General features: G+C 41.2%; 1 protein-coding gene across 4 annotated transcripts in view; it reads right to left on the bottom strand.

Moving 5' to 3' along the window:
* PDCD6IP (programmed cell death 6 interacting protein) overlaps positions 1-21,956 on the bottom strand; it is a 77,254-nt gene that overhangs the window by 37,899 nt on the left and 17,399 nt on the right. For 2 of the 4 annotated variants that reach the window (XM_051818593.2, XM_070072930.1), the window contains exons 3-10: positions 21,546-21,615; positions 16,989-17,116; positions 13,876-14,029; positions 12,644-12,744; positions 9,985-10,101; positions 5,808-6,030; positions 4,093-4,216; positions 2,498-2,675 (exon numbers count right to left, since the gene is read on the bottom strand). In XM_051818593.2, coding sequence (XP_051674553.1) covers positions 2,498-2,675; positions 4,093-4,216; positions 5,808-6,030; positions 9,985-10,101; positions 12,644-12,744; positions 13,876-14,029; positions 16,989-17,116; positions 21,546-21,615 — 1,095 coding nt within the window. Of the gene's footprint in view, positions 1-2,497; positions 2,676-4,092; positions 4,217-5,807; positions 6,031-9,984; positions 10,117-12,643; positions 12,745-13,875; positions 14,030-16,988; positions 17,117-21,545; positions 21,616-21,956 lie in introns of all 4 variants that reach the window. The other 2 variants (XM_051818592.2, XM_051818594.2) reach the window with 1 other exon arrangement.

Below are 21,956 nucleotides of genomic sequence, written 5' to 3'. Positions count from 1 at the left end.
ATTTCATTATCAACTTTTTTTTTTCTTTTTGACAGGCAGAGTTAGACAGTGAGAGAGAGAGAGAGAGAGAGAAAGGTCTTCCTTCCACTGGTTCACCCCTCAAATGGCCGCTACGGCCGGCGTGCTGCACCAATCCGAAGCCAGGAGCCAGGTGCTTCCTCCTGGTCTCCCATGGGGTGCAGGGCCCAAGCACCTGGGCCATCCTCCACTGCCTTCCCGGGCCACAGCAGAGAGCTGGACTGGAAGAGGAGCCACCGGGACAGAATCCGGCGCCCCGATCGGGACTAGAACCCGGTGTGCCAGCGCCGCAGGCAGAGGATTAGCCTAGTGAGCCGCGGCACCAGCCCATTATCAATGTTCTTATGAAAAATTTGTTATGCACTGGCACTATGGCACAGCAGCTAATGCTTCCCCCTGCAGTGCCGGCATCTCATATGGGTGCTGGCTCAAGACGTGGCTGCTGCACTGTCGATCCAGGTACCTGCTAATGTGCCTGGGAAGCAGCAGAAGATGGCTCAAGTGTTTCGGTTCCTGCACCCACATGGGAGATCCCGAAGAAGCTCCGGGCTCCTGGTTTCGGTCTGGGCCAGCCCTGGCTGTTGTGGCCATTTGGAGAGTAACCTGACAGATGGAAGATTCTCTGTCTCTCCCCCTCTTTCTGTAACTCTGCCTTTCAAATAAATTGTAAAAAATAAATCTTTACAAAAAAAAAAAACTTGTTATAAAACAAAACATACATCTTCCAATGAATGGCATCTATTTTAATAGCAAGGAAATATGGTGGTACTTAATAAAATTATCTTACGGGCTAAATATTACTACCCTCAGGGGCCAGTGCTGTGGCATAGCAGTTAAGGCCACCACAGGCGATGCCAGCATCCCATATGGGCACCAGGTCAAGTCCTGACAGCTCCACTTCTGCTCCAGCTCCCTGCTAATGGCCTAGGAAAGCCACGGTGTGTGGGTCCCTGATTTCCACGTGGAAGACCCAGATGAAGCCCCTGGCTTTGGCCTAGCCCAGCCCTGTGCTCTGTAGCCACCTGGGAATTGTGCCACAGGATGGACAATCTCTGTCTGTATGCCTCTCCCTCTTTGTAACTCTTTCAAATAAATGAATACTTTTTTAAAAAAATACTACTATCCTCACTTTTTTTGAGAAATGAAGAAGCAAAATACTTTCTCCTCAGGGTCACAGCTAGGTATACAGCTGGGAATTAAATCCAAAGATAAGTGACTCCACATTCTAAGACCTTAGTCACGGAATTAAGTGTAAACTATGAACATTAGATGATTTATTATTGTAACTTCTATTTACTAAATATTCAGACTGTTTCCACCTGACTTGCTACACCAGCAGGTCTTCCCCCTCACTATCATTCCTCGTGCTGCCATCACTGGTGTGTGGTCCTGACAGCGTTCCACTTTCGTCTTTTTATGTCTATCTTCGATTTCTAATGTCCTTTCTACCGCAACACCACATCACAAGCTTGCTTAACCCACAGGTCAACATTTTAAAGGACTATGAGGCATTCTCATAACTCAACCCTATGATTTTTGAGTAGTGTTCCTCAAAAATAATAAACATGCAAATCACCTGGAAGTATCGTCAAAATGCAAATTCTGATTCAGTGGGTCTAGGGTGGAGTTCTAGGCTGCATCTCTAACAAACTCAGTACAGCAAAGCGTTAGTAACACCAATTTAAATCTGTTTGCTTTAGCTTTTCTGTGTCTACACAGATCAGGATGGTAAATGTTGACTGTATAATTACCGCCTTCCCAAACCAACATAATAGTAACAATAACTATAACGTATGCCAACATATCCTATGTTTCAAGTGCAAGGCGCCTTGCTACTGTAGATCAATTCATCCTTTAAATAACTCTGGGAGGTAAATAAGACCCACAATGTCACAAGTATTTATGTACTCTGCCCTTGCTCCGAAGTACTTAGCAATGACTTATAACCTATCTGAACGTGTAACTAAAGAAAAATATGTATCAATCAGAGGAAAGAGGTAAAGGATAACATTAGCAAACGATTGACTTTAGCCAAAAAACTTTTTAAAATGTTTCATTTCTGTTGATAAAATGCTGTCTTCACTGGAAGACTTAGAAAACATGTGATGGCCTAACTTCCTTGTCTGTTCCCATGTTCACCAAGAAACCTCACCTGCCTACCTACAAAAGAAATCACTGATTATGAAGACTAAACAGTCCGTTTAACAGTAATTTCTCATAGCACGTTAGTATTACACAATGGTCAAATGAGTTTCACTAATGCTCACTTATTTACCACCCTAAAGATAAGAATGAACCCACTGTCACTCAACTAGAATTCTTCTGGAGGTTGAGGAACAAGCTCCAGGCCACAGTAAGTTTGTCAAGGTGATAAATACTAGCCTGTGAAACCCAGCAGGAGGAAGCTCCCAGTCCTAATTCCTGCTGGACACCAAGGGACCACAGTTTCTAACTGAAAAGTAAATTCCATAGAACATACCTCATCTAGGATTTCTCTATTTCTTTGTAGTAGTTCAGGTAGTTCTTTGATCAACTTATCAACAGTCTGGATGCCTCCCTGTTCAATCACAGATGTGGACTTAGTCAATATAGACTGAGGTACTGTATCTCCAGATACATCTTCAATTGCTGCTGGAAGATTAAGTGAAGCTAATACCCTGAAAAAAATGAGATACTATATGTCGTCAAGAAGTCTAAAGCAGCCTGAAATCAAATCAATAGCAAAGGAGTTAATAATACCTATCAACTGAAAAATAACGATAAATTGACTGATAGAATTAAAATAAATTTGATAAAGAATTTAAGTTATTTAAGCTCACAGATCAGAATTAAGAGCCAAAAAGAAAAACTATGACAGCACTAAAATATACCAAGTATCTTCAGTTTATAGCTAAACTTCTTACAGTCTAAGTAATTAAAAGTCAAAAATTCTACCTTTAAAAAGTCTTTTATCATGCTTTTGATGTTGATGTGAACATTAAATTTCTCACATTGGAGTGAAATGTCAAAATAATTATGAGGAAAAACTCATACACCCTCCACAAAAGATGTAGGAATAGCTAATCAACACATGAAAGGTTGTTCCACATTAGTAATTAGGAGAATGCAAATTAAACCATGAGAAGATTCTGCTGTACACACACATACACACACACACAAATGCTAAAATTAAAAATATTGACAGTAATAAGTGCTGGTGAGGATGTATAGCAACTACATTTCTCAAACAGTACAGGCAGGAACATAAAATTGAACAACCACTTTGGAAAACAAAGAGAATGATAACATGTCTACACAACATCTGTACGTAAATGTACACAGCAACTGAAATGTAGTCAACGGTGAGAGTGAACAAACTGCAGTGACGTCATGAAGTAGAATACTGCTCAGCAACGAAAAGGATCAAAATAACGCACACAACATGGACGAACCTCTGAGGAAAAACGTTTCATTTCTACTTCTCATTTCCTCCAAACACCTCTTTAATAAAACAAACCAGCACAGCTGGCATGTGGCAATGGGGAAGATGCCTCGTGGAATACCAGTGTCTCTCATCAGAATGCCTGGCCTGAGTCCCACCTCCCACTTCTCATTCCAACCTTCTACTAAGGCACACCCTGGAGGCAGGCAGCTAGTGACTCAATTAGTTGGGTCCCTGCCACCCACACTGGAGACTTGGATGGAGTTCCTGGCTCCTGGCCTCAGCCTGGCCCAGCCCCAGCAGCTGCAGGCCATGTGGGGAAAGAACCAGTAGATACAACCTTTCTCTTTCTCTCTCTCTCTCTCAAATAAAAATAAATGAAAATAAATTTAAAATTTTTATGTAAGTAAATAAACTAGTAATCAAACATCCTCACCTTACTTCTGTAATTGAATTTCTGTAATGTATTTGCTAGGGCTTTTAAACACAATTTCCCCAAAAAGTGTGTGCGTATCTACATTTACCGTTTCTATCTCCTTGACATGTCACTCCAACCTGAGAAAACTGAACTGTTCATGAAGTACCTGATGAACAACCGAACAGAGAGATTTAGAACTTCAGAGACAAATTCATGAAGGTTAGGCTCTACATACCCATTTGCCAAAGTCGTGGCTTCTCTCATTTGAGCGATGGATCTGTTAACCAAATCAGCTTTCCTCTGGTTGTAGGCAGCCAGAGACTGTTGAACTGACACAGGAACCATCTTCTCAAACAGATCTGAAGTTAGGAATGGACACTTCAGTAAAGGTTTAGGACAGAAATTCAAGCTGTAAGACTAACTTCATATTTTCTTTCCAATACACCTACAGATATTTAAAGGTCCACACGGACATTGCTACTGGAAAGCACAAAGACAGGGGGACTTCTCAGACCACTAGATGCCCGGCGGCCACACCGAAAGCCTTTTCCTTGTATAAAATATTTCTCCTTGAGTGTAAGGGACCCTCAGTGACATTATCCACCTGCTGATTAAAAGGAGTAGGCCACAGTGCCAATATCAAGTTCTGGCTCCAACATTTCCTAACTTGTGACCTTGGAAAAATTCCTTAAATCTCCTCAAATGGAAGTAACAATAATACCCACCTCATATAGACCTACTCTGCAAAGCAAACCAGATACTTACTTCTTTGTTTGAAAAGCACTATTTGAAAAGTGCTTAAAAGAGTCATGCTGTTCCAGTAAGCTGGAATATTATCCTTGGGATCTCAGCTACAAGCTACCATATCCTGCACAAATCTATGATAGCCAAGAATATTTTAACAATTACTTTATGATACAAATATGACTCCAGATATTTACATGTTTTAAGAAATATTTATGCACGTTTGTTTCTAATGACAACATCTTAAATAACGTAACAGGGACCAACGCTGTGGCACAGCAGATTAAGCTGCCACTTGCAAAGCTGACGTCCCATACAGGAGTCACAAAGTGACATCCCATTCTGGCTGCTCTGCTTCCAATCCAGCTTCCTGCTAACGCATCTGGAAAGGCAGCAGACTATGGCTCAAGTACTTGGGAGACCAGGATGGAGTTCCTGGGTCCTGGCTTCAGCCTGACCTATCCCTGGCTCTTGAGGCCACTCAGAGAATGAGCCAGCAGATGGAAGATATGTGTGTGTGTGTCTCACTCTTGCTCTACCTTAAAAAATAAGTAAATCTTTAAAAAACCTAATAAATGTTAAAACGGCAAGTACTTGTTTAAAGTCTTGATCAGGGGCTAGTGTTATAACATAGCAGGTAAAGCTATCATCTTGTGACACCAGCATCCCATACGGGCACCAGTTTGAGACCCAGCTGTTCCACTTTCCAATCTTGCTCCCTGCTAATGGCCAAAGGAAAGTAGCAGAAGATGGCCCAAGCGCTTAGGCCCTTGCCACTTCCCAGCCCCAGCCAAGGTAGCCATCCGAGGAGTGAACCAGAAGATGGAGAATCAGTCTCTCTCTCTAATCCTTTCAAATAAATAAATCTTTTTTTTAAAGTCTTGTTCATAATTTCAAGTTCTCTCTCTTGTATGCTTTTCATGCATTTGTTTACCTTTTATTTTTAAATTCTGCTGAAAATACAACACTTAATTTTTTAACTTTTAAAAAATTTCAGTTAAGCTATACAAGTTTAACATATTTCATATAAACAGATTTAGGAACACAGACAATACTTAATTTTTTATTCTCATATTCACTTTGAGTAACAAGAATGAAAATTATACTCAAAGCATAGGACAGCAACTGTTGTTTTTAGCTAGAAAATACAGTTGAAACTGGAGAAAGGACGAGTGAGATTAAAGCATACTTCAACAATTGACATACCAGTAAATTTCTGGCTGATAGGTACATTGACAGGGGTAGATTTCACAAGTGTGGCTTTGCCAATGGGATCTAGATCTTTAAGGTCTGGAACTCGATCATGATAAATGAAGTCATTATCCTTCTTTGCTGCAGTAAGGGCACGGCTGATTTTGTCAGAAAAATCCTTTACACTGACGTATTCATCATAGCGAGATGCCACTGTCTTAATCAATTCCGCTGCATGCTAAAAATGGAGGGAAAAACATGGTCTTTCTCGCTTCATCACACAAGGGTTTGAAAAAGAAAATCTTTAATTTGAGGACTTTACAGGATTATGGCTGATGGGATAATCTGGAAATTCTTCCATCACAATATACACAAAAACTGAAAGAAAATACATAGCAGTCTCCCTTTAAACACACCAGTGAGATACATAGCAATCTCCCTTCAAACCCAGCGGTGAGTTCCCAAGGTAGTAAAGAAATCATCAGCCAGTCAGTGAAAACCGACATTGAGGAAGGTGGCTACTGGGTTATTTCTGTAACCCAAATAAGTAACGATTACAACACAGAAATGCCCTCGTGGAGACCAGGATAAGGGCCTAGCAGTGCTGAAACAGAGCTGAGATAGCCTCCTTTACCCCGTCACATGAAGGCAGACACCTCAGAGGGCTATACCCTTCATCTAAGGATAAATCAGAAAAACGTTATCCCGCGATGCAGGAAGCCAACAATGTAACATGTCACTTCAGCAACAATCAGATTACTTTAAAGTTTGGCCTTATACATAAAACAGACACTAAAGCCAGAAAGACTGTTAGGGATAAATTCAAAAGTTCACGTTTTGACATTTGCCAATTTGTCAGAAATTACAAAATAATTCATAAATTTGCATTTACTAGTCTCTATGTAAGCAATTATAATGAGAAATGAGTTCTCTGTATCAAAATAGAAGATTTTAACACTCTTGCCTCAGGAATCACTGGATCAAGTGAACAAAAAATATACAAGATTAATAAAGACTATAGAAGATTTAAGCATAATTGGTTTATCACAGTTAGAAAATATATTAAAATACATTTAAGGATTATATAATCTATATAAAATAACCAGATGAAGAGATAAAGCAAGTCTTAAAACACCAAAATTACAAGAATATAAAAATTATTTAACTGAAAAATCTAAGTCATTCTCCAAATTAGTTGTTTTTTTTTTTTTGTTTGTTTTTTTTTGTTTTTTGACAGGCAGAGTGGACAGTGAGAGAGAGAGAGAGACAGAGAGAAAGGTCTTCCTTTGCCGTTGGTTCACCCTCCAATGGCCGCCACGGCCAGCGCGCTACGGCCAGCGCGCTGCGGCGAGCGCACCGCACTGATCCGATGGCAGGAGCCAGGTACTTATCCTGGTCTCCCATGGGTGCAGGGCCCAAGCACTTGGGCCATCCTCCACTGCACTCCTGGGCCACAGCAGAGAGCTGGCCTGGAAGAGGGGCAACCGGGACAGAATCCAGTGCCCCGACCGAGACTAGAACCTGGTGTGCCAGCGCCGCAAGGCAGAGGATTAGCCTAGTGAGCCACGGCGCCGACCCCAAATTAGTTTTAAAAACTCAAAATCTCCTTAGACTTTGAAGAAGTATTTGATAAATTCAGTATTTTTGATTTTTATAATCTTAGTATAAAATAGAAATAGGTATACATAATAAAAATCTTAACCCTTAAAGCTAGTCATGCTTAGTAGAAAAATATTAAACATTCCTAGAAGCAGATATTAAATGAGATCACTACCATCACCACAATCATAGACATGTGGAAAGAATTAGACAACAGAATGGAAAAAAACTGAAAGGACAATGAGTAACAGTACAACCTCTTCCTAGGGTTAACATTACCATTTTGTACATTTGCTTTAGGTCTTTCCCATACGTATCCATAATATGTCCCTTTTTGCTGCAGAACCATATGAAAGCAAAGTTCAAAAGTCATGATCTCTCATCCCTAAACATCTCATAGTACATGTCTCAAATAAAGAAAATCCCCTGAATTCCTATTATCTCTGTGAGCTAATTATTCTACATGAGTCATGGCTTTGTATCTTAATAGCTATATGTTTTTATAACCTTTTAAAATTGCACTTTGACAGTTTAGGTGATTCCTCTAAGACCGATAAGGAACCACTTTCTATAGCCAAATAAATTGCACTATCCCAAAAGTACTACTCACGAACTATTTAAGCCCAGATTCAATTTTTTTTTTGGCTCCAGAAGCAACGCAAGCAATCATTTCACCTGTGCTGCCATTTTGTCTACTGATTCCGTTTTTGTTTCTGTTTGCATATGAACAGCAAGTTTCTTCCTTTTGCTGGAAGTAATGACCAGAAAGTCGCTCAGACTCGTGGGGTACCCTTCTCTGCTGAGTGAGAAGCTACAGAAAATAGTTGTTGGACATCTTCTTTTTTTCCGTTGTCTTTATTGTTCTGTTTGCCTCTTTGTGAACTCAAATCAACTTAAAAAACATTTCATGCTCACTGGAAAAGAGGACCTGCCCTCTGAGATACTGATCACTGTTTATGTTACGTGCTAACCTCTGACCTATGAGTAAGCTGTAAGACTGAGCTACAAATTATGCATCTGCAATGAGCAAAAATCATTGCCTCTCACTGCGTAGGTTTAAAATAGCTTCCTTTTTCCAAAATATTTAAACATTAGATTAAAATTGCAAAAGAACTCTTCTCTTCTCTCACAGTTTGCTAGAAAGTAAATAAATCTCTTGAGTCTACTAGTTCCATAATCTCCCAAAGGAAAAAAAAAAAAAAAAAAACTAAGCTTCATTTAAAAAAAAATCCTTCCCAGAGAAATTCCTTGATCAGCAGCACTTTTTAACAAAAATCTAAGTTACTATAAGCAACAATTACTTTATTCATAATCTGAATATATAAATTCATAAACATTCAAAAACCTGAATCTTGGGGTTGGTACTGTGGTGCAGTGGGTTAACCCACCACCTGCAGTGCTGGCATACCGCATGGACACCAGCTTAGACCCCACTGCTCCACTTCCCATCCAGCTCCCAGCTAATGTGCCTGGGAAAGCAGCAGAAGACAGCTGAAATGGTTGGCCCCTATACCCACACGGGAGACCCAGAAGCAGCTCTGGGCTCCTGGCTTTGGTCTGGCCCAACCCCAGCCATTGCATCCATCTGGAAGGTGAACCAGTGGATAGAAGATCAATCTCTCTCTCCCTCCCTCCCCTTCCCTCTGTCCCTCTCCCTCTTCTGCCTCCCCCACTCCTCTCTGCCTTTCAAATAAATTTTAAAAATAAATCTTTACCAAAAAAAAAAAATCCAAGTCATAAAAAATAAGTCTTTCTCTGATCTTGCAAGTGTGTTTTCTCATGAGAATACTACTCCTGAGCTGACTGAACACCACCACAGTATCTCCAATCCGCGTCTGAATGTCCCTAGCAGTCCTCTCCTATCCTCTGCTTACCAATCCAAAAACACCAACAACTCCTGCTGCAACGTTGTCCAGATGTCACAGCGAGTTTCTGACAACCCTAATGCCAGCAGCATGGAAGGTACTCTGCTATTTACAAGACACAAACAAGATACCGAAGGACAGCCACAGAAAGACTACCACTGTCCTCGTCAAGCTGTGGAACCGCATGTTCCAGTTTAAAAAAAGCCTAGTTCCCAAGTTAAGCACTGCGCATCTTCCTGGAGTACGGGAATTTACATTGCAATAAACATGGGTAAGAAAATTAAATGCAAATTTTGCATAAATTTTGTGAAGATAAAACGAAAGACTTCCAGAAAAATAACTGGAGATCCAAGTTACTTAAGTATGTTACCAGGGACTGGGACAGCATTGTGGCGCAGCAGGTTAAACAGCTGCCTGGCACACAGGTTACAGTCCCAGCTGCTCCACTCCCGATCCAGCTCCCTGTGAATGCACCTGGAAAAGCTGCGAAGATGACCCAAGTGCTTGAGCCCCTGCACCTACAAGGGAGACCTGGATGAAATTCCTGGCTCTGGCCTGGCCCAGCCTCAGCCATTGTGGCCGTTTGGGGAGTAAACCAGTGAATGGAAGATCTCCCTCCCGCCCTCCCTGTGTGTGTGTGTGTGTGTGTGTGTGTGTGTGTTCCTCTCTGTTAACTCTGCCTTTTAAATTAAATCTTTTTTTAAAAAATCTATTAGCAGGAGACTCACCTGTAACCTTGCTATTTCTTCTCCAAATTTCTTCTGCTGTTTTGCCAGGATAGACTGGTGGTATTCAGCATTGGCCTGCATGATACAGTGCTTTGCAGCCAAGACAGGGAACACCTCCTGGAAATAAAAATACTGACCAGGGGAGAGTCCAACCACACAAACCACCACAGACAACACGGGATGCAGGAAGAAAAGGGAAAGGAGACAGGAATTAGAATCACCCCATTAATGGCTTAGAGACAGGTTAGTCATTAGGTGTAAACAGAGAAGACCACATGATCTGGCAAAGACTGAATCCTATGGATTCCATTTTTTTCTTCCAAGTAAAATGAAGGTTTGTTTTTTTAAAAAACTGTTCATTCAAGCCAATTTAGGTTCTTACACTTAATAGAGCCATGAAGTCAACATTTTGTTTACAAAGGAGAAAGGAATGCATGCATTAGAAAGAGAAGCAGGATGGACATTCACAGAGGATTATCACGCACAGGACTTTAGAAGCTTTCTTGTGAGCCCTTACCCAGCCCTTGGAGTTAACTAAACCACCATTACTCACATATACTAATGAAACTGCTCTATAGCTGACTGTGTCATCAGGTTTAAAAGACAAAAGACAGTAAATTGAGTTCTCACTTAAATTCGTATGCTAAGAGACTTAATAAAGGTGACTATAGCCATATAAAAAGGATCCTGTATCACACAAACAGTAACGCTGCATTATCACATACTCAAAAACACATCACAATCAGATAAATACACTCCAGTAATGACTGATGATATGAGAATATAATTTTTGCTAGTTTGTTCTAGAAAACAATTCCAATCAAAACAAATTTCGTTCAAAAATCCAAAGACATGTCCCAGAAAAGCAGTTACAGTGACAGAAGCTCTTCAAACTGCCAAATCCTAGCCTCAAATCTCACTGTTTTTAGGATGGACATAATATAAAAAAAATCCGATAAATGCTCATACACTAGACAGTCAGGGTCTAGACAAGGATATGAGAAAACTAAGTTACTGCCTGTATGCCTTCCTGGCTCTCCATGAATAATCTCCTAGCTTCCTGACCACTACGTGTAGATTCCAGTTTTCTCTAACTAGAATATGAAAATGCCTTATGAGCTTAACCGGTAAAAAGGAGAAACTAAAAGACATCTAAACCTCAAATGCACTCATGCGCTTCTCAAGGCTGGAGCAACCTGGCATTTAAACAGGAGATTTCCAAGGAATCCCAGGAACGCTGCAGAGGTAGCTTCCAAGTCTTTGTAGACGACACTCTTCTCTCCATGACAGGACTGAACTAATGGCCCAACAGGATGTAGGTAAACTGTGCGGCTGAATGTGAGGTCTTTCAGATGAAGAAGAGGTGACAGGAGATCCCAAGTCTCTTTTCAAGAGTCCTGGGCAAATTTCTGTTAGGTTCTTGGTATACGTTAAGCCCCCAAGAATCCTCACATTAATTCCTTCCTGTTCCGTTTCTAACTAAGGTATACTGCTGATGTACTCGGGTATATTTTTACTTCCCACTAAAGTTGTCTGCAATCATAATTTATGAAAATTTCTGAATGTGACATAAAGTCCATAAACTTCACTACAAAAATCATGTAAAACCACATGCTACTATAGAAATGAGGTTCATTCTTTCAACATTTCTGAACAGTAGCTGAACGATACATTTCAGTCTAAGTTTGCTTTCTTAACCAATCCACATTTGTCAGTCTAGTCATCTGCAAATGATCATCACTCAATGCCACTTCAGGCAAGTTTGCATTAGGCCTGCACCGTGGCTCACTAGGCTAATCCTCCGCCTGTGGCACCAGCACCCCGGGTTCTAGTCCCAGTCGGGGCACCAGATTCTGTCCCGGTTGCTCCTCTTCCAGTCCAGCTCTCCGCTGTGGCCCGGGAAGGCAGTGGAGGATGAGGATGGCCCAAGTGCTTGGGCCCTCACCCCATGGGAGACCAGGAGGAAGCATCTGGCTCCTGACTTTGGATCGGCACAGCGCCAGCCGTAGCGGCCATTTGGGGGGTGAACCAGAGGAAGGAAGACTCTCTCTCTCTCTCTCTAACTATGCCTGTCCAAAAAAAAAAAAGTTTACATTAAAACATACTTCCTGTGATATGTGGTTTAAGATGGTTGCTTTTCCTTAGCTGTCCATTGGCAGCCCAATTTTCTATCCCTGCTGGCAAAACTGAATTCTAATCAAAGTAACAGACGGGTTTGTTAAGCTTTCTTTTCCTTTGTTCTGTATGTCTGTCTTTGCGCTTTAAGTCTCATCTTTAAGAAAACAGGACAATAATTAAAAAGTGTGAATAACCCACATGCTCATGTATTCATGCTTGTACCAAACCACCAATGCTACAGAACCACAATGCTTTCATTTGATGCAATCATTTTAAGGTAGATGGCCAAAGCTTTTCAAAGAGTTTTAGCTTAGGAAAAAATGTTTAGTAAAGGATGAAGACAAAGACATCCCCTAAACACAAAAGAACTGTTCATGCATCTTAAATTTAAAAATGTGTTTCTACAAACACATTCTTCAAATGTCTCTATTACAATCCCACATTTCTTATTGTTATCATTTTTAATTTGCTTCTTGTATACAAAGGGGTCCAAGTATTTCCACATGCAGAATAACCAACTGTTTATAAGACAGTAACTGACCTTGGGGAGAGTGTCTTTGTACTGGCACTGTTTGAAGGCATCGCCAAAATAATCTGCAGCCTGATTAGCCAGCTTAGCTATGATGGCATCCTTCATTTTATCTGGAATAAAAATTAAAACAGACCATGAGAAATAAATTTGACATAATCTATGACTTAGTTTAAACCTTGAGATCAAAAGTTTGAACACTTAAAAAAAAAACTTACTGATAAAATCAAGTTTTCAGCATAAAGCTCGATTATTCACAGGCAAATCCAGAGACAGAAAACAGACTGGTGGCTGCTAGCAGCCGGGCAGAAGAATGAGAGTGTGACTGCTAATAGATATAAGGTCTCTCCTGAAAGTGACGATAATGTTCTCAAATACAATATTGGTATTGGTTGTAAAACTGTGAATCTATTAAAAACCAGAGAACTGTATACTTTAAAAGGGTGAATTTGAACAGATAGGAACTGTACCTCAATATAAGCTTCTAATTTAAAAGAAAAACTTAGACCAGTTCACACCTCCTCTACACAATGACTGCTGCTTACTTTCAGTTTCTCTGCACTCACTTAGCACACATTCCACACTCTCATACGAGCTTACACGTGTGCCTTCTAAGAAATCGTTCTTCTCTCACTCACGGGACTCTGCTTGCACGGCTTCTCCCTGTCACTTAGGTCGAGGTCAGAGACCTCCTCAAAGAAACCCTGACTCATGAATCTAAAATTAGCACCATTCCCCTTGTAGCCCCATCCCACAGGCAGATCACAAGCAGCTATATTATATAGTTCTTATTTTCTTCAGAGCATTTCTCTCCCTGGAATTAATTTGGCTACTTCATTTCTTGTCGTCTCCCCACCCTAAAAATGTAAGCTTCCTAAAAACAGGCCTTGTTTTTCGGCTAACTCTGTTAACGTAGACACTGGAACAGTGAGAAGCACACAGTGGCCATCCAATAAACACCTGCTGAATGAAAGAAACGTCTGACACATTACAAACACACATACACATTCTTCTCGCGTCCAGTGATTGAAGACCATCGCTAACTTTCATTCAAACACATACTACTGTCTTACATGTACATGTATGCCACAAGCTCAAAACAGGAAAGACGAAAATGTTCAATAATCCACACATCAAGTTCAAAACAGAAAGCTCTAATCTGAACATTTTGTAATCACCTTCTTAGTTTAACAGACTATAACATCTTTTCACATGTAATAAGATAGAGAATAAATCAGAATTACCTCTTGTAGCTTTTAAAAAAAATACTTCTTGAGCCTGTGCCAGCATAATAAGACTGAGGGTCCCGACAGTATCTGGAGATAGGTCCACAGTAGGCTCTCGGTTTAAGGCAGATAACACAGTCTCCTTAATGTGTAAAAAGGCACCACTAGCAAACTAAAGGAGGAAAAAAAGTTCCTTTAAACTCTAGGAAAATTTTCTACAGTTACAAAAATCACTTCAAGTATTAACTCAGTTAACAGTTACTATACAGTTATTTAAATTTTCGTGCTGTGTAAAACCAATCCACAACACCTGACCTATATGGAGTAACAGTACCTTTCCAAAATTCTCTAAGTAACAAGAGATTGAACAAAGATTAAAAGCAAATTATGAGAAAAGCAAATAGGACAAATTGATTAACCTTATTTTTAGATATACTTCCTCAAAACATAAAAATAAAGGCAAGAATAAAACACGATTAAAATGGTTTCAGTACTGAAATGCTCTTGCTTTGGTCTGATTCACCTTTCAAACAGTTAGGCATGCTGTGCTTAGGAGCAATCCCCAGGAACACAGACACCTAGTCTTCTGAGAAGTAACACTACTTCTACTTCTACTGCAAATGATTTCTGTTTGGCATCACAGATTTTTTGTTGCCAATTATATAATGTCAAGGCTAATATCAAAATAACTTTGCTTTTATGAAACAAGTGACACTGGGAAAATGGAAGAAGTCAGTATGGAATTAAAAAATGTAAGAGGAGAGGCCAGTGCTGTGGCATATCGAGTAAAGCTGCCACCTGCAGTGCCGGCATCCCATAAGGGCGCCAGTTCAAGTCTCAGCTACTCTACTTCCGATCCAGCTCTCTGCTATGGCCTGGGAAAGCAGTGCAAGATGGCCCAAGTCCTTGGGCCCTTGAACCCACGTGGGAGACCCATAAGAAGCTCCTGGCTTCTGGCTTTGGATAGGTGCAGCTCCGCTCATTGTGGCCAATTGGGGAGTAAACCAGCAGATCGCAGACCAACCAACCAACCTCCCTCTCTCCCTCACCCTCTCTCTGCCTTTCCTTCTCTCTCTGTGTAACTCTGACTTTCAAATAAATAAATAAATCCTAAAAAAGAAAAATATGTAAGAGGAAGCAGTCAGGATTGTGGGACAGCGGGTTAAGCCGCAACCTGCAGTGCCAGCATCCCACCAGTGTGCAGGTTTAAGTCCCAGCTGCTCCACTTCTGACCCAGCTCCTTGCTGATGGCCTGGGAAAAGCAGCCCAAGACCGCCCAAGTGCTTGGTCCCCTGCCACCAACACAAAAGAACAGGATGAAGCTCCTGGCCTCACCCTGGCTCAGCTCTGGCCACTGTAGTCACATGGACTCTCTCTCTCTTCCTCCTCTCTAACTCTATGACTTAAAACAAATAAATGTTATATAGGCAGGCTACAGGTTATAGAAAGAGAACTAAAAGCTAACTACATTAAAATGAACACTGTATTTTATGCAGCCATGCAATACTACATAAGTAGACTGTCTTTAAGGAGAGATAAGCTGGTGTCTTTCATTTAGAGATGAGTAACTAGAGGTCCAGAGCGTTTCAAGTACTTGCCCAAGAGCAGACAGGGACCAGGTGACAGGCAGCCTGGCTAAGGAACTTGGTCTGATACCATCAGCTCTCTTATCACACTAAGTGACTTGCTAGGAACACTCACAAAGTGCAATGTTCCCTCAACATCTGACAACAATCTCTATACAGAGAGCTAAATAATTTCACTTTCACATTTTAAAACATATAGGCCAGCGCTGTTGCGTAGGCTAAGCCTCTGCCTTCGGCACCAATCCCATATAAGCACAAGTTCATGTCCCAGCTACTCCTCTTCTGATCCAGCTCTCTGCTATGGCCTGGGAAAGCAGCGGAGGATGGCCCAAGTGCTTGGGCCTCTGCACCCATGTAGGAGACCCGGAAGAAGCTCCTGGCTCCTGGCTTCAGATCGGCACAGCTCCAGCTGCTGCGGCCATTTGAGGAGTAGATCAGCACTGGAAGACCTTTCTGTCTATCTTCTCCCTCTGTCTGTAACTCTACCTCTCAAATAAATAAATAAATAAAATATTTAAAGAATATATTTCCCATTTATTTGTGGTTTCAAAAGAAACAATTCTATACATCATTTATGCTCATCCAAAACTGTATGCCACATTTTGGAGCATGTTTGATTAAAGTATACTTTCCTTTCTCTTTAAAAAAACAACATTCCTCGCCTGTCCCGTCAACTTAAACAATGGGAAAAACCAGACTGGACCTCTGAAACAAGCAACTTCCACAGGGAGGCATAAGGTACATTTGGAATTCCGTGAAATTTGGAATCACAACATCTGAAACCCAAATGGACTTTATTAATACTTCTGACTTTTAGTCATCTCATTAGTAAAGTGGCAATGAATGACATTACATAACATGAATCACACACAAGATTTACATGACAGTCAAATAAGGTACATAAACACTTTGCAAATTATGAAGTAATATAAAATATGGAAACACAATCATATAATATCACTTAATAATAATCACTTGTTTTATAACTGAATTTAAAAAGCTGAGTAAATAAGCTGCTACAAACTTGTCAATTAGTAAACAATCAGTATCTAAAATATAGATTTAGCCATTTCACAAACAAGTGCATGTGTGACTGACTACAGTTAAACTGGCCTTTCCACATATTTAAAAGTTAAGCTCAATTTTTGTGACACCAGTGAAAACTTAGGTGTCGCACTCTAAGAAAACATAGTAAAATAATGTGCAGATCTTTTTAAATGAATTCACTCATTTAAAAGGGATTTATCCAGAACGTATGAGATTTCTCATAGATCCAATCATTTTTGTTCAGCCAACATTTACAGAGCGTCTATCACGTGCCAGGCACTGTGCTAGGTGCTGGGTATACAATGACAAGGGAAAACAGACCTGGTCTACAGGCAGTTTAGGAAGGGCTTCAACGGTTAGGAATCCATTTTTAAAAGTACATTACTTTTCACGAAAACATCTGCTGTGTAAAGAAGCATCCACAAACCTAAATGTGAATGATGTTCAGTGGAACCCCCTTAGTGTTGACCATTAGGTAGGAACTCCTTTTCTGCATACCTGGTAATGCTTAGCAGCGATTTTCAATCCTTCATCGTTATCCAGGTTCTGTTCTGCTGCAATCTGGCTAGCTAAGGCTGCACAATTGAACAACACACAGCTCTTTTCATATCCTAAGCTTGCAAGAGCTGCAAAAAATTGAGAAGGAAAAATTTATCAGATTATTTTTTCTAAAAATGAATGTTTCAAAGAGCAATACTATGACCTCTGTCCCATGGCCCTCACAGAAACAAGTTTCCAGACCTGTGTTCTCACCTACCACGCTCCCATGTTTTGAGCTGCCCTACCAGTCATTTCTACAACAGTCCCATCACCTAAAATTTAAAAGGTGGATAAATTATCCTCTCTCCTCCTGAATCCACATTTCCTTTACAGTCATTCTCAAGTCTTTTCTGGCTTAATTTCTTAAATTCGAATAAATGCCTTCCACTTCTCTATCACCTCTCAAAATTACATCTTCCCACCACATTTAAAGCAGTTCCTCTTTTTTTTCTTTTTTTTTTTGACAGGCAGAGTGGACAGTGAGAGAGAGAGAGAGAGACAAGAGAGAAAGGTCTTCCTTTTTGTCGTTGGTTCACCCTCCAATGGCCGCTGTGGCCGGTGTGCTGCGGCCAGCGCATCGCGCTAATCCGAAGCCAGGAGCCAGGTACTTCTCCTGGTCTCCCATGGGGTGCAGGGCCCAAGCACTTGGGCCATCCTCCACTGCACTCCCTGGCCACAGCAGAGAGCTGGCCTGAAGAGGGGCAACCAGGACAGAATCCGGCACCCCGACCGGGACTAGAACCCAGAGTGCCGGTGCCGCAGGTGGAGGATTAGCCTAGTGAGCCGCGGCGCCGGCTTAAAGCAGTTCCTCCTCACAACCAAACTGAGCCAGGCCAAGCAACTCCTGGCTGGCCCTCCGAGCTTCACTCACTCGCTCACTCAGGACGTTTCCCGGGGGCCAGAAAATCAGTTTGGCTAAAATGCAATCCTGATCTAAAGACTCTGCGTACCTCACATCCATTAAGATAACTGCAATTAAACAAAACAACAGAAAATAACAAGTGTTTATGAGGGTGTTAGAGAAAGTAGAACCCTTGTGCATTTTCAGTCATGCAGTAAAATGGTGCAGACAGTGTGAAAAGCAGTACCTCAAAAAATTAAAAATAGAACCATCATTTGATCCAGCAACTGCATTTCCAGGTATATACCCCAGAGAACTGAGAGCAGGCCCTTGAAAACGTATTTGCATACCCATTTATAGCACATCACCCACAAGGGCCAATGGTGACGCATCCCCAGTGACCTTCAACTGATGAATGGATAAACACAGGAGGTACGTACAACAGAACAGTATAAAACCATACACTACAATATGGATGAGCTTTGAGGATGTCTTCCTGAGCAAAATGAGCCAGTCACAAAAAGACAAATACTCCATGATTCTACTCAGAGAAGGCAATTCCATATAAACACTTGATGCATTTTGGCTTCTGCAGCCCACCCCAACGAAATTTCTCTACCAAATCCAGTGACTTCTCTCGAACTTTGCAAAGTGACCTCCACCACAATGATTCTTCCAATGATGTCCCAACCCCAGGTGATCCTAAAAGTCTCCTGGAGCTATTTTTTTAGCAATTTATTTATTTACTCATTAATTCACTTGAAAAGGAGAGGGAGAGAGAGATCAATCTTCGATCTGCTGGTTAGTGAACCAATGCATCCTAAATGCATACAACAGCCAGAACCGCCCCAGGCCAAAGTCAGGAGCAAAGAACCCTTTCCAGGTCTCCCATGTGGGTGACAGGAACCCAAGTAATTGGGTCATCATCTGCTGCATCCCAGGCACATCAGCAGGAAGCTGGGCTGGAACCAGCAGCCAGATATGAGATGCAGGCATCCCAAACAGTGGTTAACCTGCTGTGCCACAATGTCTACCCCTAGAGGTATTTTTAAGGACACTAAATCCAGTGCCCTACCCCAAAATTTCCTCTTATCACATGCAGCATTTGCATATTTTGCAAATCCATCTTTTAAGATTCATCTTTAAGTAGACACCTGCATTTTTAACATTTTCTCCAGGTAATTCACATGCAGTTTGGTAAACAAGGGACTCTTCTGGCATTCTTGTCCAAGTCTCCTTGTTTCCATGGTTCCCCTAAGACCTGAAGGCTTTCTCTCAATCTCATTTACGAAACCACTTCCTCCTTTTCAGCCTAAATACTATATTCCCTAGCTCTGGCTTTCACACTTCTCTCTGCCTGTTATCAGCCAGAGAGGACAACCTGATTTTCACCTAATGATAACTGTTCCCAAACCTAAATTTTTAACTCTTTTAAACTTTAAACTCATTATTTCCAAATGTCAGAGAAGTTTCTACTCAGATGGAACAGAAAAGTCAACTCAACCTATTAAAATGAATAAATATTCACAGGCCAAACCTCAGAATCAACTCTCACCTCCTGCTCTTCCTTCTGAATGACAGCAAATCCAGTCACCTTCACCCCAGATCCCTTTCACTCCTCCCTTCTCCTCTGACCTACAGCATGACCTTGTCTAACTTCATGATCTCTCTGGACCACTTGTCTCCTAACTGGTCCGCCTGTCTCTAGTCCCTGGAGTTAGGTTTCCTGGATTCAGATCCCAGCTTCATTAAATCCTATCCACGTGGCCTTAGATAGTCACTTAAGTCTTTTCAAAATGCTTTTCGCAAGTGGTAATAACAGTGCCTTTCCTCTTTGGTCTACTGGGAAAAACAGAAAGCTAATGATGTAAAGCCCCTTCCACAGTGCCTGAGTGGAGTAACTGCTCGAAAAACATAAGCTATTAACAGACAGGAGGGGAAGAGTTCAAGTCCAGAAGCACAGATCTGCAACTCTGCACCACCTCCTTTCCAGTATCACCAGCCCCGCTCCAAGGCCATGGTCTCCAGCAGTAACAGCAATTATCATAACACAGATATACAATATATACTATGTAACACAACAGTTATTTCCATTTCCTCGCCTATACGTCAGCATATATTATATACACTTTACATTTAAACAAAATATAATATGCATGCTATATATGTCCAATATGAAATGTGTATATGTGTGTGTATATATATATATATATATATTCTATCGGAGCTGGTGCTGTGACGTAGTGGGTAAAGCCACCACCTGCAGTGCCAGCATCCCATAAAGACAGCAGTTAGCGTCACAACTGCTCCACTTCTGATCCAGCTCTCTGCTATGGCCTGGGAAAGCAGTAGAAGATGGCCCAAGTGCTTGGGTCCCTGCACCCACATGGGAGACCCAGAAGAAGCTCCTGGCTCCTGGCTTCAGATCAGTGCAGCTCTGGCAGTTGCTGCCAAATGAGGAGTGAACCAGCAGATGGTTCTGCCTTTCCTTCTCTCTCTGTGTAACTCTGACTTTCAAATAAATAAATAATTCTTTAAATATATATATTCTATCTATAAACTTTATAAGGTACACACAGGATATCACTCTCTGTACTATATAAAGGATAGGTAAGTGTGGGGTTTGACACAGCAGTTAAGATGCTGCCTGGAATGCGTGTATCCTGTCTCAGACTGCCTGGGGACAGATCTCAGCTCTGCTCCTGATCCCAGCTTCTTGCTCACGCGCACCCTGAGAGGCACTGGATAAGGACTCAAGGCAGCTGGGCCTCTGCCACCCAAGAGGAACACTCTGAATTCCCAGCTCTGGGTTTTGGCCTGGCCCAGTCCCGGCTACAGCAAGCATTCAGGAATAAAACAGTAGATGGGTGATCTCTATCTGTCTCTTTCTGACTCTGTCTTCAAATAACAAATAAGTAACTCTACATAAATGTACTATATAAAGTATATGTAATATACCTCATATAGTATGCTATATATAAGTTTACAATTTGATTTATAAGGCATAAATATCTCATACAGTACAGTATATATATGGTATGTATATATATATATATATATAAGCTTAAATACATTGTTATAACCTTACATAGTATTATTATCTACTACAGCTAATATTACTGAGTGCTGTTCTAAGGACCTGACATGTATTCACCCAGTAATCCACAACGAGATAAATAGTATTATCCTCACTTCACAGATGAGGAAGTTAAGCACAGAGAAGTTATCTCACCCAAACTGATAGATCAAAAAGCCTTTGCTCTTCTAACTTTTGGTTATGATGTGGTGCCTGTAATGCTATTTTCTACCAGGAAAAAAACAAATTCAGTCTTCAAGTCCTACCCAACCACTGCTCATATTCAACAGGTAGAACTAACACCTTCCTCACCCATGCTCCCATGGGTAGGTTCACAGGCATAAGACATTTGAGAGTGACCCAACTGTCTTCCCAAGCAGAAGGAACACAACTGTCTCACTCATTTTTATAACTAGGACAGTGCCTGGCAAGACATAGGCTCTCTACAAGTATTTCAGAATTGCACTAAAAGTTCAAGTGAAAAAGAAAATGAGATGTAAAAAAAAAATTAGTATTTACAGTATTTTTAAATTGAAAACCAAAAATAATACAAAATGTTTCAGCCAAATTTACTACATTTTTATTAAAAATTACATACCTAATTTTACAGAGCCTCCAAAAAGTGAACCTTTATCAAAAGCATCCTTCCAGGTGAATGTCAAGCAGATCTGCAGAGAGTAAGAGAAAACAGGAAATGATGTCACCTTTCTGGAGCTCATTCTCTTTTGAAGAAAAATCCCCTATGAGAAGAAGGACAAAGCCCACTCTGCCTACAACATTGTCCTCTCTACCCAGCCAACTCCTCCTCCTTCCCTTCTCCTGACCAACCTTTCTTTCCCACAAAAGGATGCAGGATTGCAGAGCGGCAAGCTAAGCTACCACTTGGGAAGCCCACATCCCAGCTACCCTGCTGCCAGCCTCCTGCTAATGCACCCCGAGGTGCAGCAGATGTCGGTCCCCGGCTGCAGCTCGGCCCAACCCTCCCACTGAGGACACGGGAGAACGAATC

This window comes from Oryctolagus cuniculus, chromosome 4, assembly GCF_964237555.1.
Source record: "Oryctolagus cuniculus chromosome 4, mOryCun1.1, whole genome shotgun sequence".
Lineage (NCBI taxonomy): Eukaryota > Metazoa > Chordata > Mammalia > Lagomorpha > Leporidae > Oryctolagus > Oryctolagus cuniculus.
Note: the sequence above shows the minus strand (reverse complement) of the source record. Positions and strands in the feature narration are given on the sequence as shown.